At 38.8% G+C, this 27,690-nt stretch overlaps 1 protein-coding gene across 3 annotated transcripts in view; it reads right to left on the reverse strand.

The window, feature by feature from the left end:
• Positions 1-2,043: 2,043 nt before the first annotated feature.
• The window catches only part of ZNF608 (zinc finger protein 608), an 89,431-nt gene continuing 63,784 nt past the window's right edge, over positions 2,044-27,690 (reverse strand). For 2 of the 3 annotated variants that reach the window (XM_054178518.1, XM_054178519.1), the window contains exons 4-10: positions 11,601-11,688; positions 8,591-11,042; positions 6,369-6,786; positions 5,653-5,825; positions 4,628-4,781; positions 3,324-3,405; positions 2,044-2,450 (exon numbers count right to left, since the gene is read on the reverse strand). In XM_054178518.1, the coding sequence (XP_054034493.1) occupies positions 2,444-2,450; positions 3,324-3,405; positions 4,628-4,781; positions 5,653-5,825; positions 6,369-6,786; positions 8,591-11,042; positions 11,601-11,688 (3,374 nt within the window). In that variant the 3' untranslated portion in view covers positions 2,044-2,443. Of the gene's footprint in view, positions 2,451-3,319; positions 3,406-4,627; positions 4,782-5,652; positions 5,826-6,368; positions 6,787-8,590; positions 11,043-11,600; positions 11,689-27,690 lie in introns of those variants that run through there. The other variant, XM_054178520.1, reaches the window with a different exon arrangement.

The raw sequence follows: 27,690 nt of genomic DNA on the forward strand, positions 1-27,690 counted from the left end.
AATAATCTTAAATGGAAGAAGACAGTAAATGGCAATGGATGGTAGCCTCTTTTACAGACTTGATGAATGTAATAAAGCTGTCACATTAATTATAATTTTAACTGTTGCTTACCCTGTATCAATCAGAGTAATTAATTCCAACTACCTAGGACTCTAAATCCGAAACCATACTAAATCAAAATCACTAATCATGTGCATTTAAAAGATCTGTTTTGCTGCAGAAACATTAACGGTCAAGGCTGAAGAAACCCGACAGTACGTTTCAATACAAAAGCCAACTGAGCCTTTACTATAGAAGTAATAAGGCATTTATTATTTCAAGAGCCCTGCATTCACAATATCCCCTTTCGACAGAAAACACCCCTTCCTTCCCATTTTTTATGAGGCTAATTTGTAGTAATGTCACCACTGTGAGACTTCTGAATGTATTCAGAACAAGACAATAAGAGTAAGCCACAGATGAATGATGTGTAGTAAAAATCAATAAACCTTATAACTAGTCACTAAGGGAACTGATTTTATGCCTATAAAAATAAAACAATTACAGCAATATTAATGGCAGATTCATCATAGTAATATAAAAAGTCCAAGTGTGCTTGTCTGTTGGGAATCTTTAATTCATCCTTCTGTATTAAGTATCACAAGGTAGGAGGAATGGAACCGACTTCAAGAATAAGCTTTAACTTGTCGTAAGTCACCCTGTCAAAAAAAAAACCAAACAAAACAAAACAACAAACACAAAACAAAACAAAACAAAACAAAACCAGTAAAACTTTAAGAAACAGCTTTGACAATCAATATAACCAGGATATGTAGGAAAGGATGAAAGTTAAAGCCTCAAAAACCTGTCCAGTAAATCTTAATTATTTTTTCATATCATGATTAGTGATTCCATATTACTGTGTACTGCGTTAACTGCTCCGTAACAAAACAGGTAGTATAACCACATAACTCACTTATTTTGTGGTGTTGCAGGTTAAGCACAGCAAAGGACTATTTTTTTTTTTTCCTGACTGACAGGTCCTCTGGTTTCAGGCATCTATTAATTTGCCAGAGGGGAAGGGGGCAATACCGATACAATAGGAAAAAATCTGCCTATAATTTATAGCACACAAAGCTGCTCTAAAACAGGTATTAGAGATTTAATTCACACTAATACCATCCAAGGTGTTACTATGGGCCTTTTTCAAGCCTATCGAGGTCAACCGAAAGAGGTCCACTGCCAACTGGCTTGGGCCCCGCATCACCCGCTGGGAACGGACAACACTGCAAGCCCAGCGGGGAGGCATGGAATAGCTGCAGGAGCACACCAGTAACTGAGCCCCAGGGAGAACCTCTGGGGACACAGACTAGTAGCTGTGTGGTAGCTGCAGCCTCTCCTACCTATGCCTATTACACATCTTTGAAAGAGGCCCATAGACACCAAGGAAGTACAAAACCAACTTTTTTCTTTATTCTGATTGCCAAATTGTTTAAGGCAGGTATAAAAATGAAAGCATTCGATATACATTTTACATAAAATAAACTAGATTACAGCATAAAACAAGTAACCAGGCAATGGCATTAGAGTCTCTTCTAAAACTGGGTAATTGTAAACATTAAAAAAAAGACTGCAGGACTATTCAAGTAATAGAACAATCACAGATGTCTTCTGGTATGCAGGCTATTAGGTTATCTGCCATTCAAGATTATCAAAAAAGACATTTCATTATTCACAGATGCTCATTATCTCCATTTAAAATCTATACATTATATACAACACAGTTTTTGTGGTACTAGAATCCCCATGCCTTTCAAAGGTATATTTTGCACAATACACAATTACAATGAAACAGTGAATACAGTAACATTTTACACTGATGCATCTTAACAGGAGCCACCAAATAGACGTCTACATTGTACCAAAGTGTCATCACAGTTAGCCTCTCTGAGAGCTTGTGGGAAATACCAGAAGGGTATGCAAGGTTCAGGCACACTGATACATAACATTATTTATTTACAATCGGGGGGGAGGGGGGGGAGGGGGGCAGGGAGACGAAAAGAAGAAGGAAAAAAGGAAGTAGAAGAGAAAAGAAACAAAAAGACTTTTGCTGTTAACGCTTTCTAAACATGACAAATACATATCTCCTTTTACTGTGTGGTTCGCAACTTAGCAGCAGACCCTGTGTGCGAGCCTTGGTACTGATACAAAAAAAGTAAAGAATATATATATTTTTATATATATATGTATATATATATATATACGCATATATATATATAAAAACAGAAGTCTAATTACAGCAACATTTGTTACTCTGTGATAAAATCTGCAATTTACAAAAATGAAATGACTGGTTTTTGCCTGCCATTAAGGCATTTCAAATTAACACCATGGAACTGATGTCTGTAATAAAGCGCTTCCTCATGTGATCCAGTCACATGACAATGTAGATCCCCAAAATCATCATTCTCTGAAAAGACAAAGAAGAATGTTTTAGTATGCACTACCCTCTCCCCCACGTTTTTTGTGCACCTCAGACACACCCTAAAATGAAATCTGCACAGCACCTTCAACCCCAAGAAGGAATAACAGCAAGCTATCTCCTTGTCCCTCCCCTGTCAGGAACAACATGCCAGCAAGTAACCTGAGCTGGGATTTATCTTCTGATATCCCAGCATCCATCAGCTCTTTCACAACTACAAACTTTTTCCCACTCAAAAAATTCCAGTTAAGAGCCTTACAAGGTCACTGTTTTCCAGAGTCAGCTTTCAGAAAGACACTCATAACCACAAAACACTGCAGTACTGTTTAATACATTAAACTCTGAGGATCAATGTGGCCATGACAAACTGATATGCAAAAGCATGGAGTGGGTATGTAACTTAAATACTATGTCACTTTAATGGACTCCCAAGCAAACCTCTCTGAAAGCAAAATCAGCAAACCAGGCAGACTTGCAGGATGGATAAAATCTTAAGTTTTCCTAGTACTGCATGGATCTAACTGAACATGAACTTTAAACCCCTTTTATATATAAAAAAAAATATCTTAAATTACATTTCATGATCACTTGTTTTATCTTAATACCAACCCTTAAAATGCAGTCTATGGAAATCTCAGAAGACAGACTATTTGTTCCTTCTTAATGGTTAAGTTAAAGGCCACAATTAAGGACAAAAATGTCACCCACAGGAGCGTAACTACAATAAACCTCAAACCCCAAGTTCTTCACTTTTAAAAACTGTATCATACATGGAATGCAGACCATCAGGCTGTAAAAGCTATAACTTGCTTTCTCCTCTCTATGTTAAGATTTATAATTTAAGATTTATTGGCTATTTACCTTCTTTGTGCAGGAAACATACCAGATGCAGATGCCTGCGCAGCCACCTGCTGAGTGGCAACAAGGGCAGCAGAGGTCAATCCTGAGGGAAAGAAGAAACAAAGAAATGTAGATGTACTACTGGCTTTAATGGATTTTTGTGTTCAGAGAAACATTAGGAAGCATCTCTTAGGCAAACAGACAAAAAAACTCCACCATCAGGAAACAGCAGGGTTTTAACACTACATAAATGGCAAATACTTCAGACAACTGTTTAGACAGACTGCCTAGTATGATCAATATGCCTTCACACAGTAAACTGAATTGTCCTTGATATTTTACAAGAAAACACAGTGCTCCATCTTACTGTATTCCAAGTACTGCACTGCAAGATGCTAAGTGGTATGTATGAGTTCCAGAATAGGAAGCTCAGTAAAAATAATGGGTAGCCGGAAACAACCAGAATCTAAAGTCACAGTGAATTACAGAAACTGCATGCCAGCTGCTCAGAATACAATGCTTTCATAGTAACATAATTTTTACAGTTCTCCTGCTGAACAACCATAATGCATCCTAAATGGTGTATGGAATCACTGAATCAGACTAAGCAATGTTCAGACTTTTACACAGGAAAAATAATTGCTGAGGGACCAAGTGAACATTATAAATTGATGTCATTTAGCCACCAGCAGTGACAGCATGTACTTTGGTGCGTGGGAGGAAATCTCCTTTTAATTCAGCTAGAGTCCAGGGTTAGAGAAAAACCGTCAAAGACTGGTATAAATAAAACTTAAGGAGAATGAATTGTATCTTACTGTGCTGTTTTTTTTAACCCTGGCTGCAACTACGTGCACAGCATTTGCCAAAATACAGACTCCTCTTTCAGATGGTCAAATTATAACAAGCTCAACCCCTTGTGACTTGCAACTCCTTGTTCGTAAAATACGTTCAATATAAAAAGCTTTTGTCTTTGCTACACTTCTTCCATTGCTTACACAACCCTAATTACACAAAAAGGAGGTTGTTTGGTTTGTTGGGTTTTTTCCTGCCTTTCAGCCAGTTAACATCAATTTGCAGTAGGAATCAAAACATTCATGTGAATAGCAGCCCAACTGATACATCTTTAATAATATTTTGGGAACAAAACTTGGTATTTCTCAGGCAGGAAGCTATTCATTTGCTGTTAGACCATGCTGTGAATTTTCAAGCCTTCCTAAACATAAATCACTTCTGATTTAACAAGGGGATTTCTACTGAAAATACACATGATTTCCAATGTCAAGCCAACAACTCCATGAGGCACCCACTACTGGAAACCTGCTCACCTTGAAATGGGTCATATTGTCCAGGTATAAGGGGGTAACCCATTCCAACATGTGTGTGATGGTGCGTATGGAGATGCCTCTGGCTAAAAGGGGAATGACGGTCTCGTTCCCTTTCTGCTTCCCTTTCACGCTCAGCTGCTGATTTTTCCACAGGCTGATAACAGAAAGTGAAAGAAAACGGATGTAAGAATTTTAAAAGGGATAAAATCACAACAAAATTACACTTGTCTTTATCTGGCAACAACCTTTCAAATTCAGATTATGAAACTAACTTTTTCTGAAGAAGGCTCTCTACTATCTTATTTGCGATTCTAATCTGAAGCTGGTGTATCTGGCTAATTGAAGGGTCTCCAAGGCATACAGATTTTGAGGAAATACGCTGCAGCTTGAAGCTACCACGGTGGCTTCCTTAAGCTTGGCTGACTGGCCAGTGCCTGGACAACCTAGCTGAGCTGCTGAAAGCTGATGTAAACAAATCCTCAGCCCTCTTCAATATGCTCTGGGGATTAAGACTGCCTGAATAGAAAGAAAGCCATTTTGGAAATGGTCAGTGATTTGTTCAGTTAAAAATCTGAAAGTAAATGAACACTATATGCTCCAGTGTGGAAAACTTCAGAAATGGGGGTTTGTAAACTGCTGTTTAGAAGATGTTGCTTCTTGGCAAATGCAGGGAGGAGGTGTTACCAAATCCCACCATCCAACTTCTTGTGTCATTATCTGTTTCTAAACAGGAGCTTCCTGTTCAGCTGCAATAAACTTGTACACCAGCATGTATCTCTGAATCTGTGTTTCTATGTTTCTATGTGAGTCTACTCATTTAAGTTAGGAAGACCGAGCACAGAACTGTGTCACTTCCAGTTTATGCCACGCAAACATCCTGACTATAAATTGCTTTTATTTTAAGCAGTACTATAAAGAAGAATCATGAGTTCAGAGCTTGCTGCCAGATCATGTGCTTTTTAAAAGTATGTTCTCTACTACTTCCTGTATGCACCACTCTTCAGTAACAACATATGAGGCCTTACAACAGGAGACTTGCTGCGATACTGGCTGGCATGCTGCTGGAGCAAATCCAGTGCTTTGGACTCAGTGGCTGATTTCGCATTGATGCTTGGGCTGGTACTGACTTTCTCTGCCTCTTCTCTTCCTGACATCTTCCCATAAACTGGATAATGAAATCCTGGGGAGAGGTAGGCCCCTGCAGGTAAACAATAAATACCACATCAAGTGACTGTTTTTACATTTTGTTTATATCAAGGTGGGAGGAGGGAATGCCAGGGCAAAGGGTAACATCAAACATGGATCATGTGACTATCAAACAGCATCTTTACTCTTCAATTTCTTCACCTAATTTACCCTGATGAATGGATGTTGTAAAGAGGGGTTGAGCTGACAGCCATTTCAGACATTTATGGGTCCCCTTTAAGTGAAAGGAATAGTAACTATAATGGTTCTGACAGTAAGTGCTTAGAATATTTTTATAGGCAATAAACTATCTGTCAGTCTAACAGCAAAGCAGACTGTCAGGGGTTGAGAAAACTGTAGCTGGGAACTGTGACAGTTCATAAAAGGCACATCTTATATTAAATCAGTTTCATCTACAGAACTTTCCCTAGTGGAAGTACAAGCAAAACAAATGTCACCCATGAAGCTTCTAATATACCCTAGCTTCTAACAGGAATGTTAAAATGCAGGCAGAAGAATCTTAACTAGCATGCAAGGCAAATTTCAGAATACGTACCGGGATAGCTGTGCATTAGGACAGGAGAGACTGCGCGATAGGCTGGATGGTTGGGATCATACATCTGTGGATAAGGATAAGCATGCAAGTACTGGATATATGACTGATGCTGACTCATTGGTGAAGACACTGCTACCCTAGCACCCCGAGAGTCCTTCCAATTTACAGGTGTCTTTCGATCATCGTTTTTTATCTTGCTCTCATCCACTGATTGAGAATCAGAACGCTTGACCTCTTTAGGCTCTTCTTTAATGCTTGCTAATGAGACAGGGAGGTTAGGCAGAGAACTTTCCTTGTTAGGTGTTTTTCTAGGACTGTCTTCTTTTAACTTTTTCTCTCTATCAAGTTCTTCTGATTTTTGTTGATCAAGGTATTTAGGCTGATAGACATAATGATGCCATGTTCGTGAATCTGGATCCTAATATGAAGGAGAAAAAAAATTCTGTTCTGAACTTGCATGTTGAAATAAAAGCATTATTGATATTTCCCATACTTTGGTTAATGTATTTTTAATAGGTGTTTTAATAACATATTCCTATTACACAGAGGAGACATTTGCTTGCTACAGAGTGCCTTGAGCTCAAAGTCAAACCAATATTCCCATGAAACAGCAAGAGACTATTATCAAAATTTAATTCAATTGCTTCATCTTATATCCTGCTTCATGACTTTAACTAGTTTAATCATGAAATACACATGCTTTGTATCAAAGTTCTGAGACCACGCTATTCATAAAACATTTTAATTAAAGCCCACAGAGATATTTTCCCACTAGAGAGCAAAAAGTATCTGTGAACCACAAAATTAAAGCTGGATAATGATATGCCACAGCACTTAAGATTACCTGGAACAATGAACCTGAAAAACAGATTTAGCTGGAAAGATGCTAGTGCTGCCTCTAATACTATCAACATTCAGGAATCAGTGGAATTCAGACGCGAGGGAGAATTCTTCAGCTGACAGTCTTATTTCAAGTTTGCAAAAATTACACATCAGGAAGTATTTACAGGGTCACGACCACACAGTTTAAACAACATGTATATAGTATCATAAATACACTTTTGCATAATACATTACATAGATGAGTTTATAAGCATACTATGTAATTAGGTAGGTGAGTTCTTCACAAGACTACACCAAATCAGTACTGAGCAGTAATAGGAAGACCTTTTTTTATTCTAAAACAGGATAAGCAAAGCTAATTGTAAATACTGTCTTCAACTGTAACACATGTATGGCACATGCAACAGGAACACAATCACACTACTATAGATGCCTGGGCAGTCTGGCTCAAATATTCATTTCAATCAGCAGAAATCTTCTCCTACTCTGGACTGTACCATCCCACTTCCTTTAGATCTCCGTAACTCCCACTCACCTGACTCCCCTGTATTTTGAAAGACAGCCCATAAGGGTGAAGTCTGGGGTGTACTGTACACTAGAACATGAAAGCATTGAGCATTGAGGCTCCAGTTCAGAGCACAGAGGCAGTTGTATTGCCTCGAATGAAGTCAATGTGACATCTAGGAAGGTCAACATGAAAGCAACAGATGAAATTCTGGTTCCACTCAGTCAATGGCAAAACTACCACTGACTTCAATGGAAAGAGAATTTCATCCATTGTGCAGGTCTGTAGGAGCTTAAGGTTGGTTGAGGAGAGAAGGGGAACTTAACTGCTCCAGAAAGGTCACCCTGGGTTAAGATAAAGAGCTGAGCTTCAAGCCAACTCTTCAAAGAACCAGCTCACCCATCTTTAGTAAATGCCAACTGTCATTAAAAAAAAAAGGGAAACACTTCAAACCATCTTTCAATTCTACTTTATGTCTTCACACATGAAAGCTGATTACTTTTGTTCAAATTTTCTGATTTCTAAACTAAGCAAGTTGCTTAAAATTTACATCTATAGAGATATCTAGTTCTGTTTTATTCATGCGTGTAATTTAAAAGTCTTTTCAGGTCTTAAGCCTGGGTTCTGTCACCACCTTGCTAGATATGTTTTGTTTGTTTTTCTTTCTCTTTTTTTTCTTTCTCCATTTCAACAGCTCAGGTGAATGGTCTATTGGCTTATTCACAGACTACAGTACTACCCAGCATGACAAAAGGATAATAGACAGTGTTTGGTTGCAAAGGTAGAAGGATATACAAAATCTCATGTGACTGAATGTGAGACAACTTGCATTCAGAGAATCATGACATTCTTATTCTATTTCCTTTAATCTCACCTGTTTAAATCTTGTGGTTGGATCTACTCCTGTTTGCTTCATGGAGTCCATAACAGATTTCATCTCTACAGCCTCCTTTATAAGCTGGTGGTTTTCCATTTGTTTGGCTTTGAAACTGTCAGATTGCAGCTGCTGCTGGTGATTGGAAAGGATCTGTGATTTGCTTGTCTCCTCACCTTTGTTAGGGACTGATGACCCTATTTTAGTGTTATTTTTGCTGGTCTCTGGAGTTGAAGGAGCCTTCGAAATAGTGGCAGATGGAATATTCTTCTGCTTGTTTTCCTCTTTCCCAGGCTCCTTCAAGGGAGGGTCATTCTTCCTTTCACAGTCCCTCCCAGTTTGTGCCATCTTCTGTTCTGCTAGTCTCTGGTCCTCATAGTATTTTTCATACTGCTGCCTGTAAGCAGGGTTAGAGGCCATTAAGGACTTTTGGTCCATATAGAGCCCATAGGCATATTGTCCATAATAAAGTGACTGAGCAAGTGCAGGGTGCCTTTGAGTTATTACTGACTGATGCTGTGGCTGCAAATTCGAGGAAGCGCTCTCACTTTTCTTGGCATCTAATGGTTCTGCCTTCTCTTTCTTTTCAGCTTCTTCCTCAGTCTCTTTTTTGATCTTCAGCCCCTGTGGGGTGGTGCTGTTCCCAGCTGCTGGAGTACTGACCTGTCCAGAGTGCATGTAACTTGGGGAATAATAAGGATCGTAGCCATGGTAATAGGGAGAATGGGACTCTTTTGCTTGCGCCGATTGTGCTGTGGTTGAAGAATGTCCTTTTACAACACTATCCTTATTAGAAATAATATCCGACGGAGAGCTGGCCTTTGACCTTATGCCCTCTGACCTGCTGTCAGAGCCACCATCATCAGCTGCATCAGAAATATCTGAGTAAGCAGGGCTGTTGGTTTTAGCAGCTACATTATCTGCACCATTTTGTGTCAACACGTGCAGTGGCGCCATGGCAGATTGTCCATTCACCAAAGTGCTGCATTCCATCCTGGAGGCACTCCCTATGGAAGGGCTGGGTGCATTGTCTGTGAACGTGTAAACCTTATCAGCTTCAGCCTTAATACTTGCCATCCTGCTCTCTTGTGACTCTGACAGTCCATTAGCTAGCACTTCATTCTTGTTGAGATGGTCCTTTAAAAAATGTCCAGATAAGTCCTTCCCAGACCCTTTTGAATCCTCCAGCTTTCCCAGCTTAGAATCCACCTTGGGGCTTCCCATCTCTTTGCTTTCTTTGTCCTTGAGCTTTCGCTTCTCCTTTTTCTTTTTGTCTTTGAGTGATGTGAGAGCTGGGTTTACAGTGCTTGGCTCTCCCATTATTGTGGGCTTTGGTTGAATAGGTTTTAGCGGAGGGCTCTTTGGTGTAGCCTGAACAATAGTAGTTGTTAGAGAGGGCAGACCCGGTATTGTCCCTGTAGTGGTGGTTGTAAAGGCTGTAGTAGGTATAGCTATTAATTGGGGAGGAGTTGGTGCTGGTGCTGGGGCAATGGGCCTGGCTGTTTTCAGTTTGGAAAGGTTTTTATCTACTTTGCAATTGTTTGCTTTCTTACCTTTATCACTCAAACTCTTTTTGTCAATTAACCCTTCAGCCTCCAGTTTCGGCATTTCAGTTTGCAAATTGCCATCTGCTACCGAGCAGTTATCCAGTGTGGCTGCCATATTAGAAATTACTGGAAGGCTGCTCAATTCACTGTTAAGACCCTTCTTTTTGCCAGAATTCTTGCCAGTTTTGGAACTGACAACTGAACCAGGGCCGTTGCTGGTCAATTCCCTTTTTCCTTTGGGGGTTCCTGGGGTAGTGATGGAGGAAGGAGATGATGGTGCTTTTAGTGGATCAAAGCCTGGTAAATTTGTGCTTGGATCACTGCATTCAAGTGCCACATTACTCAAGGCTTCCTCACAGTCCGAAATTTTGTCTTCGCTGTCAGGCTCAAATTCCAGTTTGTTTTCTGGGTCCAAATGTGCATGAGCCTGATGGTATCGCAATCCATTAATGTGCTTGTACTTTTTGTTGCAGTTGGGGTGAGGACAGTCAATCAGCACTGGAGAAGAGCAGCCCTGGTCCAAAAAAGTAGTCTCAGGTTTCCCCTGCGGGGTGGTGGGAGTGCTTCTAGAATTAGTACGAACACGCTTTCCAGATTTATTGTCCTCCGAACTGGAGTTCAAATCCAGCTCCATTGGAGGCTTAGTCTTCCTCTTGTTTGTGGATGAGGGGCTGGCTTTGACTTCATCAATAGCACAGTTTGGAGGTGTCCTGCGCCCACTTGAGTTAAGGCTCCCCCTCCTCCCCTTTCCATTGCCACCACCTCGATTCTTATTCTGAAGTCCTCTGGACTCTGCAAAACTTGCATCACTCCCAGGTACAGCTGCAGCTGCAGCAGACCTTGCCCGCTTGCCCCTGCCCCGTCCTCCACGCATCTCCAGGTCACTTGTTGGCGATTCACAAAATCTGTATAAACAAGAGCAGATTTCATAAACAGGAGCTGTGAACTGAATAAATACCAAAACAACAACACTTCCTGTAACAGAATCTTCATACATGTTAAAAAAAAAAGATACTCTTCCGAGAATGTTACCGACTCAAAGGGAAAATAATTTTTTTAATGGACAAAAATGGTAAGAACAAGACCACCTAACTGGAGCAATGGAGAGAAAAATTTTATAAACTTACAGAAATTTATTTTTCCATTAATTGTCCTTTAGGTGAATCCCACCTATATCCCCTTCCCTCTCAAAAACAGAAGTGAAAAACAAAACCGAAAAACCAAACCGCACACACAGCCCCAAAAAAACCCAAGCAACAACACAAAAAATCCTGCAAACAAACAAACAAAACCCCACAAAACTTCACCCCCACATTTCAGTGTGGAACAGAGAATTGCTTGTTTCACTGCTGCATGGTTTCAATTACAGCCAGTTGTTTTTTATTAATCTCTGTACAGTCTCTTGACAGAGATGGGGGATGAAAATACAGCAGAGAAAAAGCAGACTCAGAATAATCACCTACCTAGGAGGGGCCCAGTCATGCTTTGTACAGTCCAGCAGTGTTCCAACGTAAGTCTTGTTCCTCCATGTAACATTTACTACTAGGACACCTGCAAGTGGGAGAAAACCAAGGTATTATCATTGTCAGAAAAATAACGAGGGTAGGCTTTTTGGTTTATTCCTTTTTCTTTTTTTTGCCTTCCCCACAAAGGGAGAGCTTTATTCTTATTTGCTTTCAAACACTGTGGTCTATACTCTTCCTCTTTTCTGGTTTCAGTGACCTCAAGTTAAAACCCACAAAAAGACAGCAAATGACAAAGAACAAGTGTGTGCGCGCACATGTGTATGTGTGTAAGACAGCGTATGCCTGTGTGACTGTGTAATCAAGATATAGCTGACAGAAGGAAATGGGTTTTGCCATGTCCTGCTGTAAAACAGCAACACTCACCTCTTAATTTTGCTATTATTGCACATAATTGCTTTTGCTTGGCAGCCTGCCAGCATAAACTAAGCACCAGTTACAGTGTTTAAATCAGTAGGTGACTGAGAAGAATTTGCTTTTCTTTGAACAATATGATAATGACGCTTCTATTTATTTGAAATTGCATGGATCCAAACACACAAACACACACACACATTTATATACACACTGCAAGTTTTTTTCAGCAGATATAGATGGAAACATGTATTATTTGTCTTGCTTGCTCTGTAAAAAGCAAGGGACCAAACATGAAACTCCAACCATACAGTAAAGCTAAGAGAACTGCAATACAGATACATAGAAAGCAGGATCCTATAAATTAAAATACTGTTATTTAATCATTTTACCACCTCTAAGTTTTATTCATCTGCTCACCTAAAGCAGACTTCCAATTTTGGTTGATTCAAGTTATCCTTGTAAAATGTACAGGGTAAGGAGAATAAAATGTGGGAGATGTCATTCAAATGTTTTTCAGTTTCTCCTCAAACACTTATTCACAAAAATCCATCATCATGTTTATGGACTAGGCAGCATAATGACCCCTTTAATTCATTAACTTTCGCAGATGAACACAGGGTAGCTGTAAACCAGCCACCTCTTCTCACTAGAACCTACACTGAAATAAAAAATATGTTTTACCTAGCAAAGAAAGGCATGATGCAAAATGTTTCCAATTTATGAGGCGTGAAGACACTGACTCGCAGCTGCCAGCCTTGTGACTTGTTTTTCCTCCACACTTCCCTTGTTCTAGCTGTCGTGTTTCTATAATGGATATAATGATGGCATTGTGCCAGAATGTTTCCAGCCAGTCTTTTTGCTTTGTCTTACCAGTGCGATTTCTAATTTTGCACTGAAATGATCCCACTCTGCTGCACCAATGTAAACATGCAACCAGTCGCTTATTTCCTCAGGGGCATTTTAGCAGTGGGGAAGTATTTGAAGTGTTGTTAGCAGAGGTACCAGGGAAGGTGGGATTTCCTTGAAAATTCTCTGTAGCAGGTTTTAAAATTATTCCTCACATGGCTTAAAGTTGCCATTATGTTAAAGCAACTAGAATTTCAAATGCTGGGGCAAAGTTGATGAAGGATGAATGATAAAGGGCTTTTCCAGGCAGGGACACAGCCCAGCTTTGCATACCTAGAAGGATTAGGGTTAATTTACTATGTCATATTTTTATCACCCATGCAAACTTGGAAGCCTGGGGAAAATGAAAAACCCCTCATTTTGTCTTCACTCCCTTTCAATGAGAGTCACCACCACTACACACAGCAGAGGGGCCAAGGGCGTGGCTGCTGCCCACTGCCTGTTCCAGCTCCTGATTGGCTATAGCCAGCTCCATGGCACTTGCTGATGCCAGCCCATTCGTGTCAGGGGGCAGGCAGGGGCAGGAGTGGTGTGGGCAGTGTGGGGCCTGTGTGTCACCCATCTGCCTGCACAGCACTCAGCGATGATGGGTTGTGGGCTCCTGTGCCTGTGGCCCAGCGGTGTAGCATCCTGTTGGTGGTACCCACGCCTGACAGCACCAAAACCTACCTTTGCCACTGCCTTGGCCTGGACAACACCTGTGAGGTGGTCATGTGGACAGCACCTGTGAGGTGATTATATGGGCAAAGGCAAGTGTACAGAGAAGTTCAGGAGGCAATGGCTCTACCAGAACCATTCCCAGCCTGGGAAAGGAATAGGTGCCTCCACAGCTCCTCTGCCACTGCAACCTAACTGGAGTGTTTGTGGGCTTTGGGACCACGGGCTCCTCCAGTGCTGAAATCATGCTGTGTCTTTAAGTCTTCAAACCTCTACACCTACTGAAATAGGTGGGCAAAAAAGTATGAAAAGGAGAGCACATCAGCAGAGCCACAAAGTGTCAATGGGAGCTGGGTTTGTCAATTAGCAACTCCAAGATATGTTCCCACTTGCGACTCTGACACCGGAAAGATATTAAAAAGGTGTTTCCTCTGGTAACTTGAGGCTTTCCTTCCACCCTAATAGCTTGCTGGTTCTGACTCCATAATGCTTTTCGTGAAAATCATGGGTACTTTCCATCACTAAATTCTATTGTGTCATGTACCCCGTCTCTCTGTAGCAGCACAATTGCTCCCTCCTGTCCATTTACCAGCATTTGTTCAATCTCCTTCTAAATGTACAAAGCAAGGAGGCCTTTCTGATTTTCCATAGAGTGTTACAGGAGGTTTAACTGTGGCATTCACTTTTCCCCTGCTAGTTCACCTTTATCCTTTTGTTCAAATGTAACATTAGGTTTTGTGGTAGTAGTGTTGGTGGTTTGTTTTGTTTTAAATCAAGGTGTATTCCTACATAAGCCTCTATCTTCCTCAATATTCATAGTCTTGTCCATTTCTATGTGCACTTTGTTTATTAATAAATCTATATAAATGACCTAGGGATAGTCTGCTACTTATTAGCAGAAGAGAGGACAAAGCAGAAGGCATGGAATAGGTACAATAATAAAAACCTCTGAAATCAATACACATTTCAGTAATCTTTAGAAGACATTCAAATGACCTTCCAGTGTAAGAAAGTCAATACTTCAAAAGCAAACACACCCAAGTTCCTCCCTTAACAGTCAGTTATATTCAGCATCTCATTAAGTTTGTTAGTCTTAGCAAAAGCTCCAGTATTTAAGTAGGAGGAAAGATTAGTCTCCATGCTGTTAGAATAACTGTGTAAAGGAATATATTTCCTTTCCCTAATGAACAGCATATTACTCAGCCACAGGTAAGATTTCACAGAACTGGCAGTGAAGGTAGCTCATTTAATCTTCTAAGATTATAATAGAAATGGGTCAAGAGAATATAAGCAGCACAGAAGGTAGAACTGATCCCTATGGAACTGATCCTTATTAGCCCAAAGCACTGGAAAATGAAAATGGAGATAAGAGAGGTATGCTGTCTACACTATATACTAGACGCACTACTGAAGAGGAAGGATACTCATGCTACATCCAGTCATAGTATATTATGACAAGTTTTTTTGATCCAAAATACTTGTCCTGGCACAGAGTTCAAGCTCAGAACAAGAATCTCTGCTGGGACTTCTCTGTGCTCTCGGAGGCAGTAAACAGCAGCCTTCAGTTCAGCTCCAAGTATTTCATCTCAGTACACTGCAAATACGGTCACATACTAACTCTTCTCTAAGTCGTTTCAGTTCCTCTTTTGAGTGTGTGTGTGCCAGGGCATAGCTCTCCACATACCTCCTCCATCTTATCAAGTAACATCTCATATACAGGATCAAACATCACTAGAGCAGCATCACATCATAAGAAGCACCTGTAGTATGACTACCCAGTACATTAGGCTATACATTAGACTACATATCATGTAACAATCACTTATTTATTATTGCCTAAAAATGAATGAAAATGCAAGGACTGTCTGATGAATCCATAGGTTTCATACTGTCTGTACACTGAGATGTATTTTCACCTTAAAAAAGCCCAAGAGGCTGAAGTATTCAAGGTAACCATTACTGAAGAATGGGAGAAAAATTCAGACACTTGTAACGCACTGTACCTTAGATTATTTGGACTCTTAAGATTCCAATTCAGGAAACAGCAAAATATCTAATCCTGTTATTGTGAGGCTGGATCAAACAGTAGTAAATACATTTATGCTACATGCAAATGTTTATTACATCAAGTAAGGGTGTCAAGAATTTCACAAATTACCTGAGCACAGTTCACAAGATTTCAATGCAAAAAAAGTTTATTGCAAAATGAGGGTGTAAAAGTTCTTGATCTATTTTGGCTCACTATTGCATTTGCAAACTGCGTACCTTTTCACAGTTACTGCGTATCTGAAGTTAGCAATACCCTCTACAGCATCCAGTGCCAAGTATCCTAAGTTAAAGCAGCCAAGAATAGAAAGTAAAAATTTCTAATGTTACTATCCATGCTACTCATTATTATGAAGGAGTAGACATAGTAAATGGTGAACATGTTATGTGCAGTTAATATTAAAACCTATTTAAGACAAGAAAATGGGGTCATGTTACCCCAAAGCTCTACAGTTCACCTACACTACTGTACTTTTTTTTTTGCTGAAATCCAGTATTGGCCAAGGCAGGGTCATACACAAATGCCTTAATGAACAACAAACATGAACAAAGCATGTTACCCAGTGCCTACCATTGTCAAGTGAAGTCCCACCTGCAACATCAAAGGGAATTTCACTAGCTTGTCAGGAAGGAGAAAAGATTTTGTATTTCAGTGTTTTCCTTCACACTGTATGTACCATTGTGAGCTGTCTTCTTTACTCATCACACTTGTATCCACAATGTTTACAGCAACAAAATTACCCCATGATAGACAGAAAAAAACTAGCACATGCCTAAAGGACAACAAAACCATTTAACATAAGCCATTCTGATAGATGTAACGTAAAAAAACTGTACAAACTAACTGTGAAAATCTGTACTTGGATTCTATTATATGGAATGAAAGGTCACATGCCACAAAAATGATTTGCTATAAAATTCATTTTCAGAAATCTAAAGAAAGAATCATTTTTTATGAGTTCTGATGCAGTTAATCTGTTCTCTTTCCTTTGTCCTCTGTTCCTTCTTTTCATTTAGATCATAACAAAGACCACAACTAAAAATAGATATTTACTATTAACTAAGTTTATAGAATAAAATATGTCACAACAAACTGGAAATGAGCTATCTGAATTTGTTTGCAACTTCAAAAAAAAAAAAAAAAAAAAAAGAGCCATAGTCTTTTAAAGTCAGCCTAACAAGTGCTGTCATGCTATATTGCTGTAAAAACATCACAATCACAAGGCATCTTCAGGACCAAGACAGGGTGTAATTTATGTAAACTACCCTAACACTGCACTTCCAGCAGCTAATCACACTTGTGAGGATCTAGTCAAATCAAACAGTATACACTCTTGCAGGTGCTCTTTCCACTATAGAACAAAAAAAAACCAAAACGGATTGTGGTGGTTTTAGGCTATGCAGAAAAGTAGAAAAATATAAATAAATTACTATTGGGTGTAAAAAGGACAGCAAAAGATTATTCTAAACAAATTCATTGGGTAAATATCTGGAATAAGAGGAGCTGTACCATAAGAATTCATCCCTTTTCTCTTCTCTTCTGATCTCAGCCGTTTTCACTTAGCTCGGGAGAGATAATCTGCGGGCTTTGGCTGGCCTTGGCAAAATTCAACCCACTGCTTCTCTCTCTGTGCCTTTCTCTCTTGGAAGGGCAGGGGGAATGCAGTGGAATGGCTTCCCTGGTCTCTTGACCAGGGTGGGTTTGGTGTTGTTTGCTAGTTGTAAATACTGTATATTTTGTACATATTCATCGCATTCCATTGTAGAGTGTTGTTTTTACTTGTAAAGACAGCTTCATTTGCTTCTAACTGAGTTGGTCTGGCAAAAGTTAATGTTGGAGGGAAACTTCAACCCACCACAAGGATCTAGCCTAAACCAGTTATTAATCCTTTCACTTTCCCCATTTTTTTTCCTGCCATGAACATAGGCCAAGAATTTTTATTGCTTTGTATTCAAAACTATGACAATGAATGAGATCATGTGGTTAGGAATCAAATTATCACTTACTGTCTTAGATGCAGGCCCTAGCTTTTTTAAAACACTGGCCTTAGGAAAAAAAAAAACCACATTCAAATTCCAGTATAAGTATATATTACTAAATTAATCAGATGGAAAAGCCTGACTTAACATTTGCAGCATAGGCTGTTTTCTTTGTTCAGATCACAACAACTACTACAAAATTCTCTTACAGTTCAAGTCGATTATTTTCTCAGACTCAAAAGATCAGTTATCTGAATGGGTGTGACTTCTTTTTTTTTGAAAAGAACTATTCCCTCTGTTCATAGCAGAGAAACTGGAAAAAAATGTTTGCAAAATTCCAGAGAAAGCAGATCTGCACCAAGTCTTTCTGAACACTTCTTTAACTGGTTTTCTGAAGAATAGCTAAAGGATCTTGCAAAACTGGAACTCATTTGATTGCTTTTCAGGCACTGAAAGTCACTTACGTTTAAAAAGTCAGATAGATCATTTGCATCTAAATGTAAGTGGAGTCCTACTTATAAGCTTGCTCATAATTCCCTCAAGTTAAGAATTCTGGCTGCTGCCTTCACTGTTCTGAATACCATTTTAAGACAACTTTTGCTGATGCCAGAGGAAGCTCCACCAAAGTATACTAAGCTTTGTAGTAATTTTTGTCAGATTTACTTTTTTCAAAGTTTAGTATCACAAATTCTTGTAGCAACATTCCTGTGGCATTGTAGCTCTTTAAAACTGACATGCAAGTCTTCTTTTAGAGAAAGCATCACTTGACATAACATTAAATTCCTCACATCTTTATGACCACTAAATCAAAAACTGTGTTTGCAAACCAAATCTCACTTGCCTTTTGTCCCAGCCTTGTCACATGCAGGTAATATGGAAATGCCTGGGATAGTCAAACCATGGCATATTTGTCATCAGTGAGTACACCATCAGCACGGATTAAACACACCTTACTCTGCGTCTGGCACTGTGATTTTTAAATCTCACATATGGGATTCTAAGATTCCAGTTCAGGAAACCTAGCAAAATATCTAATCTTGTTATTGTGAAGCTAGGTCAAACAGTAGTAAATATATTTAGACATCACAGAAGTGTTTATTCTACTATTTGACATCACTGTTCTAAAAGTAACTAAAGTATATTAAGTGCAAAAATCTGCAAGATGACAATCTACAATCTTATGATTATCACAAGTTTTTTCATTGCCATTGGTTTATTAAGAGCACTACAACTCATTTGCCTCACGACATCCACGTCATCATCAATCCCAGACCCACGTATATACCTGCAATTCATTCATGCATAAAAAACACAGAAAAATGTTTATATTAGACTTGCAATGCAAATGGCTTATTTCTCCCTGATTGCTTCCATCAAGAAAGTAATCTAAAATTAACAGTAAACATTCTATGTATAAAGTCAGGTCTTCAACACTGAATCTGGTTGACATACAATTTGTTTAGTACTTTAATCACACTGTCTAGCGTGGCACAAGAACTTAACTACATCTACAGCAGGTGCACATGTAACAGACATCAACATCGGTAAGCCTGAGAATGTAATGACTGTCAGGTGGCCTGGAAATGCAGTCTGGTGGGGTTTTTTGTTATGTTTTGGTGGTGGTTTGGTTTTTTTCTGGGTTTGGTGGGGGGGTTTGGTTTTTGGTTTTGTTGGTTGGGGTTTGGTTGGTCGTTTTTTTTGTCATTTTGATTTGGTTGGTTGTAAGGGTTTTTTTGTTTTGTTTTGATTTTATTTTAAACAGCCCTACTGCTGTTCTGAATGTCTGAAAAGTGACTTTAACCACATCATGTTATCAAACCATCTGGAATACAGATCTGCAATTAGTCATCCTGGACACTGGACTTCATCTGAACAAATACCGTATAGCAACAGACCTAAGAAGATTAGTTGCATTAAGGAAAAGAAGCATATTGAAATACTGCTGGTAAAGTCATAAACCCTTGAGGTGCTTAGCTGTAGTGTTGATTTAGTACTTTATGAAAGCATAGTACACTTAAAGGTTAAAGGACAGAGGCTAAACCCTGTTATGTTAGCTAATGTTGCCCTGATGGTGGCACAAGCACGTTTGCATTACTTTAGCCACATGAAGTACAGCAGCTTCTTCAACAGCCAGACAAACTTAGTTTATATTCATGTGATTTCCAGCAAGTTCTGAATAGTGGCAACCTAAATTTCAAATGGCATGAGCTTAATTACCAAGTAATTAGTACAAAATATCTAGAGTAGCAACCATCATCCTGGCTTGAAAAAGATGTGTTACATCTTTAATGATATAAACTCAAAACATATATTCCTGGGACTTGCACTGCATACTCCCATTTGCATTCAAAAAAGCAGCAGCAATTACACAGTGAGGGGTACCTCTTGAAGCCATGGAGTTGGGCCATCAGGGAGACAACTTTTTCATTTTAGCTAATAATAACTGTAATATATTTTCTTAATCTAGAGGTTTATCCTAGAGCATAGAGAAGAATAAACACTGAAATAACTGAAGAAGGCCTGTTTCCCCATGAGCCCATGTGCTTAATACACAAAAGAACACACAACCACTTCCATCACTGTCACATCTCTTGCAGCCTTTGTTCTGAAGCCTGATGAGCTGTATTGATTTGGGAAAATCATTGAGCTTTTGGAAAACTAGACTCTAGCTTATTCCCCACCATCTATTTATTTCTCATAAAGACAACTGGTCAATACTCAGTTGAATGGTCAGCTCTGGTTTCTTTTCTTTTTATTGCCTCCCTAGTAACATTATCCTTTTCTGGCTTTAGTATAAAACAAAGCAGCATGTTAGGAAGACTTGTTGGTGACGATGAAATGGTAGTGCCTCTAGACAAAGACATGACTGAAATGTAAAAGCAGGTTGGCTCTGGAAAACAAAGCAGCATCTAATTAAACAGCTTATGTTTCTTATTGGTTACAATAACAATTCCACTAGAGGGTTTTTTTCAGGGTATGTTTCTTCTATAAACAGTCTGCCTAACAAATAACCAGTAAGCAAGATATAAATGCAAATGGTAAGCTAAAGACAACCAAACAGTCCTAATCAAATACAAGGCCAAATTTTACACTCATTAAAAGAGCAATAAAAGACTCAATGAAATCTGGGTAACAACCCACCCCAATTCCCCTGAAAGTACATCAGATTAGGTAGAAAGGGCTTGCAGTTCTATCCATGACTGAATATTTCTACTATAGTACAAGCTACTAAAAATAGTGATTTTTAAAACTCGGAAATCACAGTGACCCACATTGATTTCTCCTGTCAGACTTACATAAAAATTACTAGATTTTGGCCCGAATATGAAAACTTTTTGGTAAGTTGCTGTTATAGCTCTTGAATGTCAGACAAAATGTTTGCAGTGTTTATGGGAAAATGTGCAATTATTATAAACTAACCATAGGTTTCTGACCTTCAGAATACAACTAAATATTTTTTTACAAACCATACCTTTTCTTTGGCCAGAGTAACTGAACCACTTCACTATTCTACTGAAGCTTGAGGATAAACCTGCAAGTCTTATTTTATTTCAGATGACACTAAAAATGCAAGTCAAAAAATGTTGAACATCCATATGTGCTGAAGAAAACCAAACATGTTTCAGAAATGAAGTATTTTGTTCCTAGCAGATTTTTTCTCTTTTACTTCAGTAATCATAACTGTGATTCACATAGCCTGATACTGAAAAATGCCATATAGTCTCAATTTTAGAAGAAAAAAATACTGTGCTGCAATGTTTTGAATCTCCCACTCTCTTTCAGCCCCTCTATTGCTGCCCTGTGAAACACATGGACACTCTTCTGGCTTCTACTATAATGAAAGAAAAAGCAGCACTACAATACACTGCCTTTGCTTGTACTCTAGGACCATATGTCACTTGAGATAAACAACAGAACATAGGGCTTTTCAACTCATATGTCATGCTTACTTCCTGCAGTTTTTATTAATTACAGGATCTCATCAGATAGTTATTTTCTCCCAAAGGCTTTCAGCCTTAAAAGCAAGTAAATAGCAAAGCAAAACCAGATTGGAGTGTAGGGTAAAACACTCTTGTTTAACTATGAGAACTAAGACCAAAAAGGGGAAAACCAAACTATTTTGTCTCCTTCTGACAAGCATTCAGGAATTCCTTTAATAATTATTTGCCGCATTTCTATTTTTCATCTCAGACACCAGACCACAGAAATACTGTTTTCATCGGGAGACTGTCGAGAAACAGCTGAAGAAATAGGGAAGACAGCATACATTTATGTGTGTATATCTAGTAATAAAAAAAAAAGCAACCAAAAGAACAACCACCCCCTATGCCCCCACAAAACCAAAAACAAACAAAAAACCCCAGACTCAACCCAACCAACCAAAAAAAACCAGCACCTGCCAACAAGAAGAAACAAAACCAATCAAACAAAAACCCAATAAAACCAAAACAAACCAACATAAATAGAAAAACCCACACAACGATCCACCCCCTCCCCAAACAAAAAGCACACAAAACCTAGGGTGAGTATTAGGACATCTCATGTTTGTGTCCCAGCTCTGAACTCTGCTACTATAGGAACAATTCACTTGGAGAATATTAAACCAAGCGAATAACAGATGACAAAATTCACCTATAAACCTTAAGGTATCTTTAGTGATTAGTTCCCCAGTATTCTACATCAAGATAATGAATGCCAAATGAATGAGATGGTACAATTCTTTATCAAACAGTAGAGCAGTTAATGAAACATAAAGGAATGGAAGCCAGAAGAGAGAGAATTTGTAGAAAAATAACAGCATGAATAAAGAAACAGTTCCCAAACCATGAAAATGCTTCCAAATCTGTAAACTGCAGATACCAGAATTGTAGTTGAGCCAGGCAGACAATTCTGCTCAACCTCAAAGAACTGCTGCTGATCCATGTACCTCACTGGGATTGAGAAGCAGAGCCTCTTATAAATTATGATGCTTTATTTAAAGTCAAAGCATTTATTTGCTTTTGTGCCAGCTTTGGATCATTTTCATCTCTAGCTACCAGGCCCAAGAGAGAACACATTCCTGTAGCTCTGCTGGCAGCCAGCTGTGGCCTCAGTAAATCATAAAGCCTCCTAACAAGCCATTCTTTACTAAGGCCAACTGCAGTTACCAGACATGCTAACTTCTCTATTATTCCACTCACTGGAATTTAAAATAGCCATTTAAAGCAGAGTCTGAAAACAGCAAAATCTACTGAAGTATGTGTGTGTGTGTGTGTGTATGTGTGAAGCATGGGATGTACATTACAGCCCTACCAGTACTGCAACTGCAAATTAGGAGTTCTGGCTCTTCTACCTCTTTCCCTCCTATGCACTGAAAAGGAAGCAGCTTTTTCCTCTGTTCTTCCTTACAAAATCCTTGTATTTTAATGGGCAATAAGATGCACAGAACAATTACAAGTATTTCAGTAACACTCTTCAGATACTGGTTCTGTTTTGTAAATAAGCCTAATGAACTGTGATTAATAGTGTTCTTCTTGAGCAGAAGAAACGTAAAAGGGCTCTTTTTAGCATTTTGCTGGGACAGAACAAAACTAAGCTACTTTTCAACTAATCAAGTTCAAGAGATATCATCATTCTGCAAAGCAGTTCACCATGATTTTCTTTCCTTTATTTCAAAGAAGCTAAACTAGTAAAGTATCTAGTTAACCAGATTATTATTCCAACTGTTCATCAATACTGATGTTAATGCAAAGCCAAGCTACTATCAAATTGATTTCCCAGTAGTGATGAGTATACACTCTACTAGGCTTCTCTTCTCTTCCCAACAACTGGTTGGAAATTTTTCCTGTAAGTGTCCTATGTACAGGCTGTTTCAGTTTCTCCACTTTTTAAGAGCCTGGCTACTTTTCCATCACCTGGTGTGTGAGCTATGCCACTACTACATCTTCTCTTGGCTTTTCCACGCATTACCTTTGAGCCTCACAGGTTTAGACCACTGAGGACAGAGCAGTACTACATAAAATGTAAGGAAAATCTTAGGGTTCTATGGATCCTAATACAATCAGTTGAAAATATATACATTTCTTTTGGCAGTGAAATAGTCCTCCAAGGCGTATCATAGGCATGCCCTCCTTTATTAAAGTACAACCAACATGATGGCATGAACACATATTTCTGCATTAGAAGCCTGTTTTCCCCTGTCACTAAAGGGGAGGAGAGGGAGGAAAGTGGGCTTTCAGACATGACTTAATTCTTTCCTTTGGTCAGACAAACAATATCAAGATAAAGCTTGCTTTACTCCGAAATCTACACACAAATTTCTGTATAAGTTATTGACTGCACTTTGGCCTCATCTGAAATGTTGGCCCCTTAGGCTGATAAGCTCTGACCCCAGGTGGCACATCCAGCCCTCTCACAAGAGGCAAGAACATTATTGCTTTGCACTGAAGACTGCAGCACCAAAGCAAATCAATCAAACTCCCTGACAGCTTTTATGGCCTCCTCACATTAGGCCTAAGTCAAACTCCAAGGCTCCTATTGTTCACATTATTCTTTTTCCCTCTGCTCCGATGAAGTTAGGGCAAGTCCAAGGCTCCAATGAGAAAGAAAGGCTGCTCACGCAGCTCAGCGTTTATTGACTCTGAGCTCTACAACAATGGCCCAAAAGCCTTTTGCCTGAAAGTAACACATTCCTAATTACTACTAATCATCAGTAACAAAGATCAGCCCTTAGACATATATGAAAGAAAGGTATAACATTCAAACAGCTATACTCTTCATACTTGTATGACAACAAAGATTTCCTAATATAATTTCATGCACACGAAGAGTAACATTTCAGTCACAGGAACTGTCATACAAATGTTGGTATTTTCTGAAATATATCTTGTGTATTAGAAAACCAGGTACCAAGTCAGATTTATTTAGAATACCCCCTGTAGAAGCATGCTAAGCTAACTCAACAAACACAATCACAATGTAATATTTCAAGATCAGTATCACATTTTGCTCAGAATGAGAAAACACTTTCAGAACTAATCCTGGTGCAATTATTTTTCCCTATTGTTCTTCTAAGATCTGAGGAGCATTTAAGCGTGACTTCTACATGCCTAACACAGAAGAATACCGAGTTGTCTTTGAAAACATATACCTTAATCAATACTGTTATTTTTAAACAACTGTGTATCACTTCAACTGTATAAATCTTACCACCACCACCAGATATTTACTGAGTCATAATGTGCTGGCCCCAAATGCACTGAAACCTTTTTGGTTTTTTCTGTGTAGGAATTGCAACATGCATACATGATGAGATTTTTCAGCTGGCTAAGTCTTCTCTGTCTGCATTTTTGGGGGCTTTGCTTTGCTTTTTTCCCTATTTATCAAATTTAAAACTGGGATTAAAAAAGGACAGGAGTACTTTTAAGGCCTTATTTTGATAGGAGTGGAACTTGTGATCAACTAGTAGAAGCCACCTGTCGTAACTCCAGAAATCCATTTCCCTAGATACTGAAGAAAAAAGTTTGTGGGGGTTTTGTTTGTTTGTTTTGTTTGCTTGTTTGTTTAGGTGTGGGGGTTTTGTTTGTTTGTTTGTAATTTTTGTTTTGTTTGTAGGTTTTGGTTGGTTGGTCATTGTTGTTGGTTGGTTTTTCCCCCCCTTTTTATAAAATTAACTTAGATGTACCTTTAGATGATCATGCCCATGTAACTTCAGCTTTTAGAAATGAATAATCTTAAACTACAGGCTAGAAATTGATAGCCATTAAAGAAATATTTATTTATTTAAACCTAAATGTCATTCCTAAGATAGTAAGAGGTACTTTCAATTAAACCGTTTCATCTGAATATTTTTAGTGCACCAACTTCATAACTGAACTGAACTGTTAAGAGATTCAGAGGGGTTTCTGGGAAGGTGCTGGTTGAAAGAACAGCAGCTTCCTTCTGCTAAATCCCTTGATACAGCAGCTTGTCTTTTCAGCTGTCATTCAGTCCAATGTGGCTTTTCATACAAAACCAGAGGAGATCAAGTGCAGACTAAAAGCTTATTTCAAATGAAGGATTCCCCTCCTCCTCTAGCTTTCAGCTGAAAGCATATTTACACCCTCAAGAATGAGAAGAACTCATAATATGTAGTCTGTCACATAACCTTGTTTTCAGAATCTGCTGAAGATGAAGTTTCACAGCTATTTAGTTGGAGATCTTAATAAATGCAGCAGTAAGCACTGGCAGTGCTGCAGTAGTATAATAAAAAATTTTTAAAACCCAGCAGGCTTTCAATTTATTTCTGTAGCTACTGTGGATCATTCACAGTATTGCTAACTCAAGTTTTTATCCCTGTGAATACCCTTTTATTTCCTTTCCTAAAGACAGTAACAGTGCACATAACATTAAATTTCTTGTCCTTACAGGGACATGAAATGTCCTTAGAAAAAAATGGAAAAGCAGTGCAAAAAGGTAAGCACTGCAGCACCCTGGAATACGCTTGCAGTGTACAAGGATTCCTGTTTACAGTGCTGTCAATTAGCTCTCTCACAGGCACTGCGTTCAGCTTGAGCAATTTTTTAAAGGGAAATAAATTTAATGATATTCTTGTCAAACCGCAAAGCTGAGAAGTAATGCTGCTATATTTAACCTGAATGCTGTTTTTCATGAGTGCTCTGTAGGATGAATGATATCTGATTTAGAAAAACGACAGTGATTTTGCTGAGCTTTCCAAAATCAACACCCATTTTAGCTGAACAAAACAAGAGCCTGCTGAAGCACATTTTTCTCTCTGATGATGTATATTCACTAAGTACAGACCATAACCCACCTACTCACAGGCACTTCAGACAGCTAGCCTCACCCACAGATCCTTGCAATTTAATCAACAGTCATATCCAACAAATCTTTTACCAATAGCCTGACAGTTTCTTTAGACTCCAGGCCCAAAAGAGAAATTTGTCATTGCTAAAATAAATTTTACAGATGTAATAGATAAAGGCAATAAAGAAAACAGGGCTTTTATAAAACAAAATTGACAGAGCAGAAAGCTGTTCCTCTAGACTGCGCAGGCGTGCTGGCCATGTGTATGTGGAAGGGAAATAGACAATGAAGGTTAGGAAGCATGAAATGACAGCCTTCTTTGCTTTTCAGGGAACGTAAATTTTATTCACAACGTAAATCTCAAAGTCACGGCTTTCAATCTGCATGCGTGATCACATAAAATTGATTTCAAGGAGATTTGGAAGTCCTTAACTCATTGCTCAGGTATGCAAATCCCATCTTGTGCAACCATTATTGTAAAAGTAGAGGGGGAAAAAAACAGGCAACATTTCAAGGGCTCTGCTTACACATTTTCATTTTTTTCAGGTAGTGACAGCACATTTAGATCCATTCAAATATTGACCTGCCTGTACTGAAGCACCCAAATAAAGCTGTGTATGTTTGATATGTTTTAGGGCAGATTAAAACTCTTAATGAATTATAAAGCTTAAATAAAAGACATTCTTGAGTAAGTCTGACACAGACATACTCCTGTTCCTCCCAAAATGAGCAAGAAAACATGGTTCAAATGCTTCAGTAAACATGGCTACAGTGCTGATGTGGGTGAAGTGCTGAAAAGTTTTTGGAAATGAATAAAAACATTCATTGACTTTGGCACATCTGCTGCATCTTTACTTGGTTTTCTTATAATCTGATACCTCTCTCTTGATACTTCACTGCTTATCACACAACAAATTGTTAAACATTGTCAAATTAAGAAATCCCAAACCACAGATTATTAGGTATGGTGTGCCAAGTTCATACAGGGTAATATTAAAAACATTTCTGAAGCGCAGCCTCTTCTAACAGAAAACAGATCTATTCATGAACACAGATGAGCTTCCCATGTCAATAAACACAAACTGACTCTGTTTAAAACACAGAAGAAACTGGTTAATTTCTTTCTCAATAAAATTTATGAAGCAATAAAAGCTTTGTAGTACAAGCTGTGTGGTTTGTTTCACTTCCTTGACACATAGATTAATGAGGAAAATTCTTCCCTTCATTCTCTTGCAGAGACTCATGCTGTAGAGTACCATACACTGACCAAAAGCCCCAAGAGCCTAATTCTCATTTCCAC

Source organism: Dryobates pubescens, chromosome Z (genome assembly GCF_014839835.1).
Source record: "Dryobates pubescens isolate bDryPub1 chromosome Z, bDryPub1.pri, whole genome shotgun sequence".
In the NCBI taxonomy this organism is placed as follows: Eukaryota; Metazoa; Chordata; class Aves; order Piciformes; family Picidae; genus Dryobates; species Dryobates pubescens.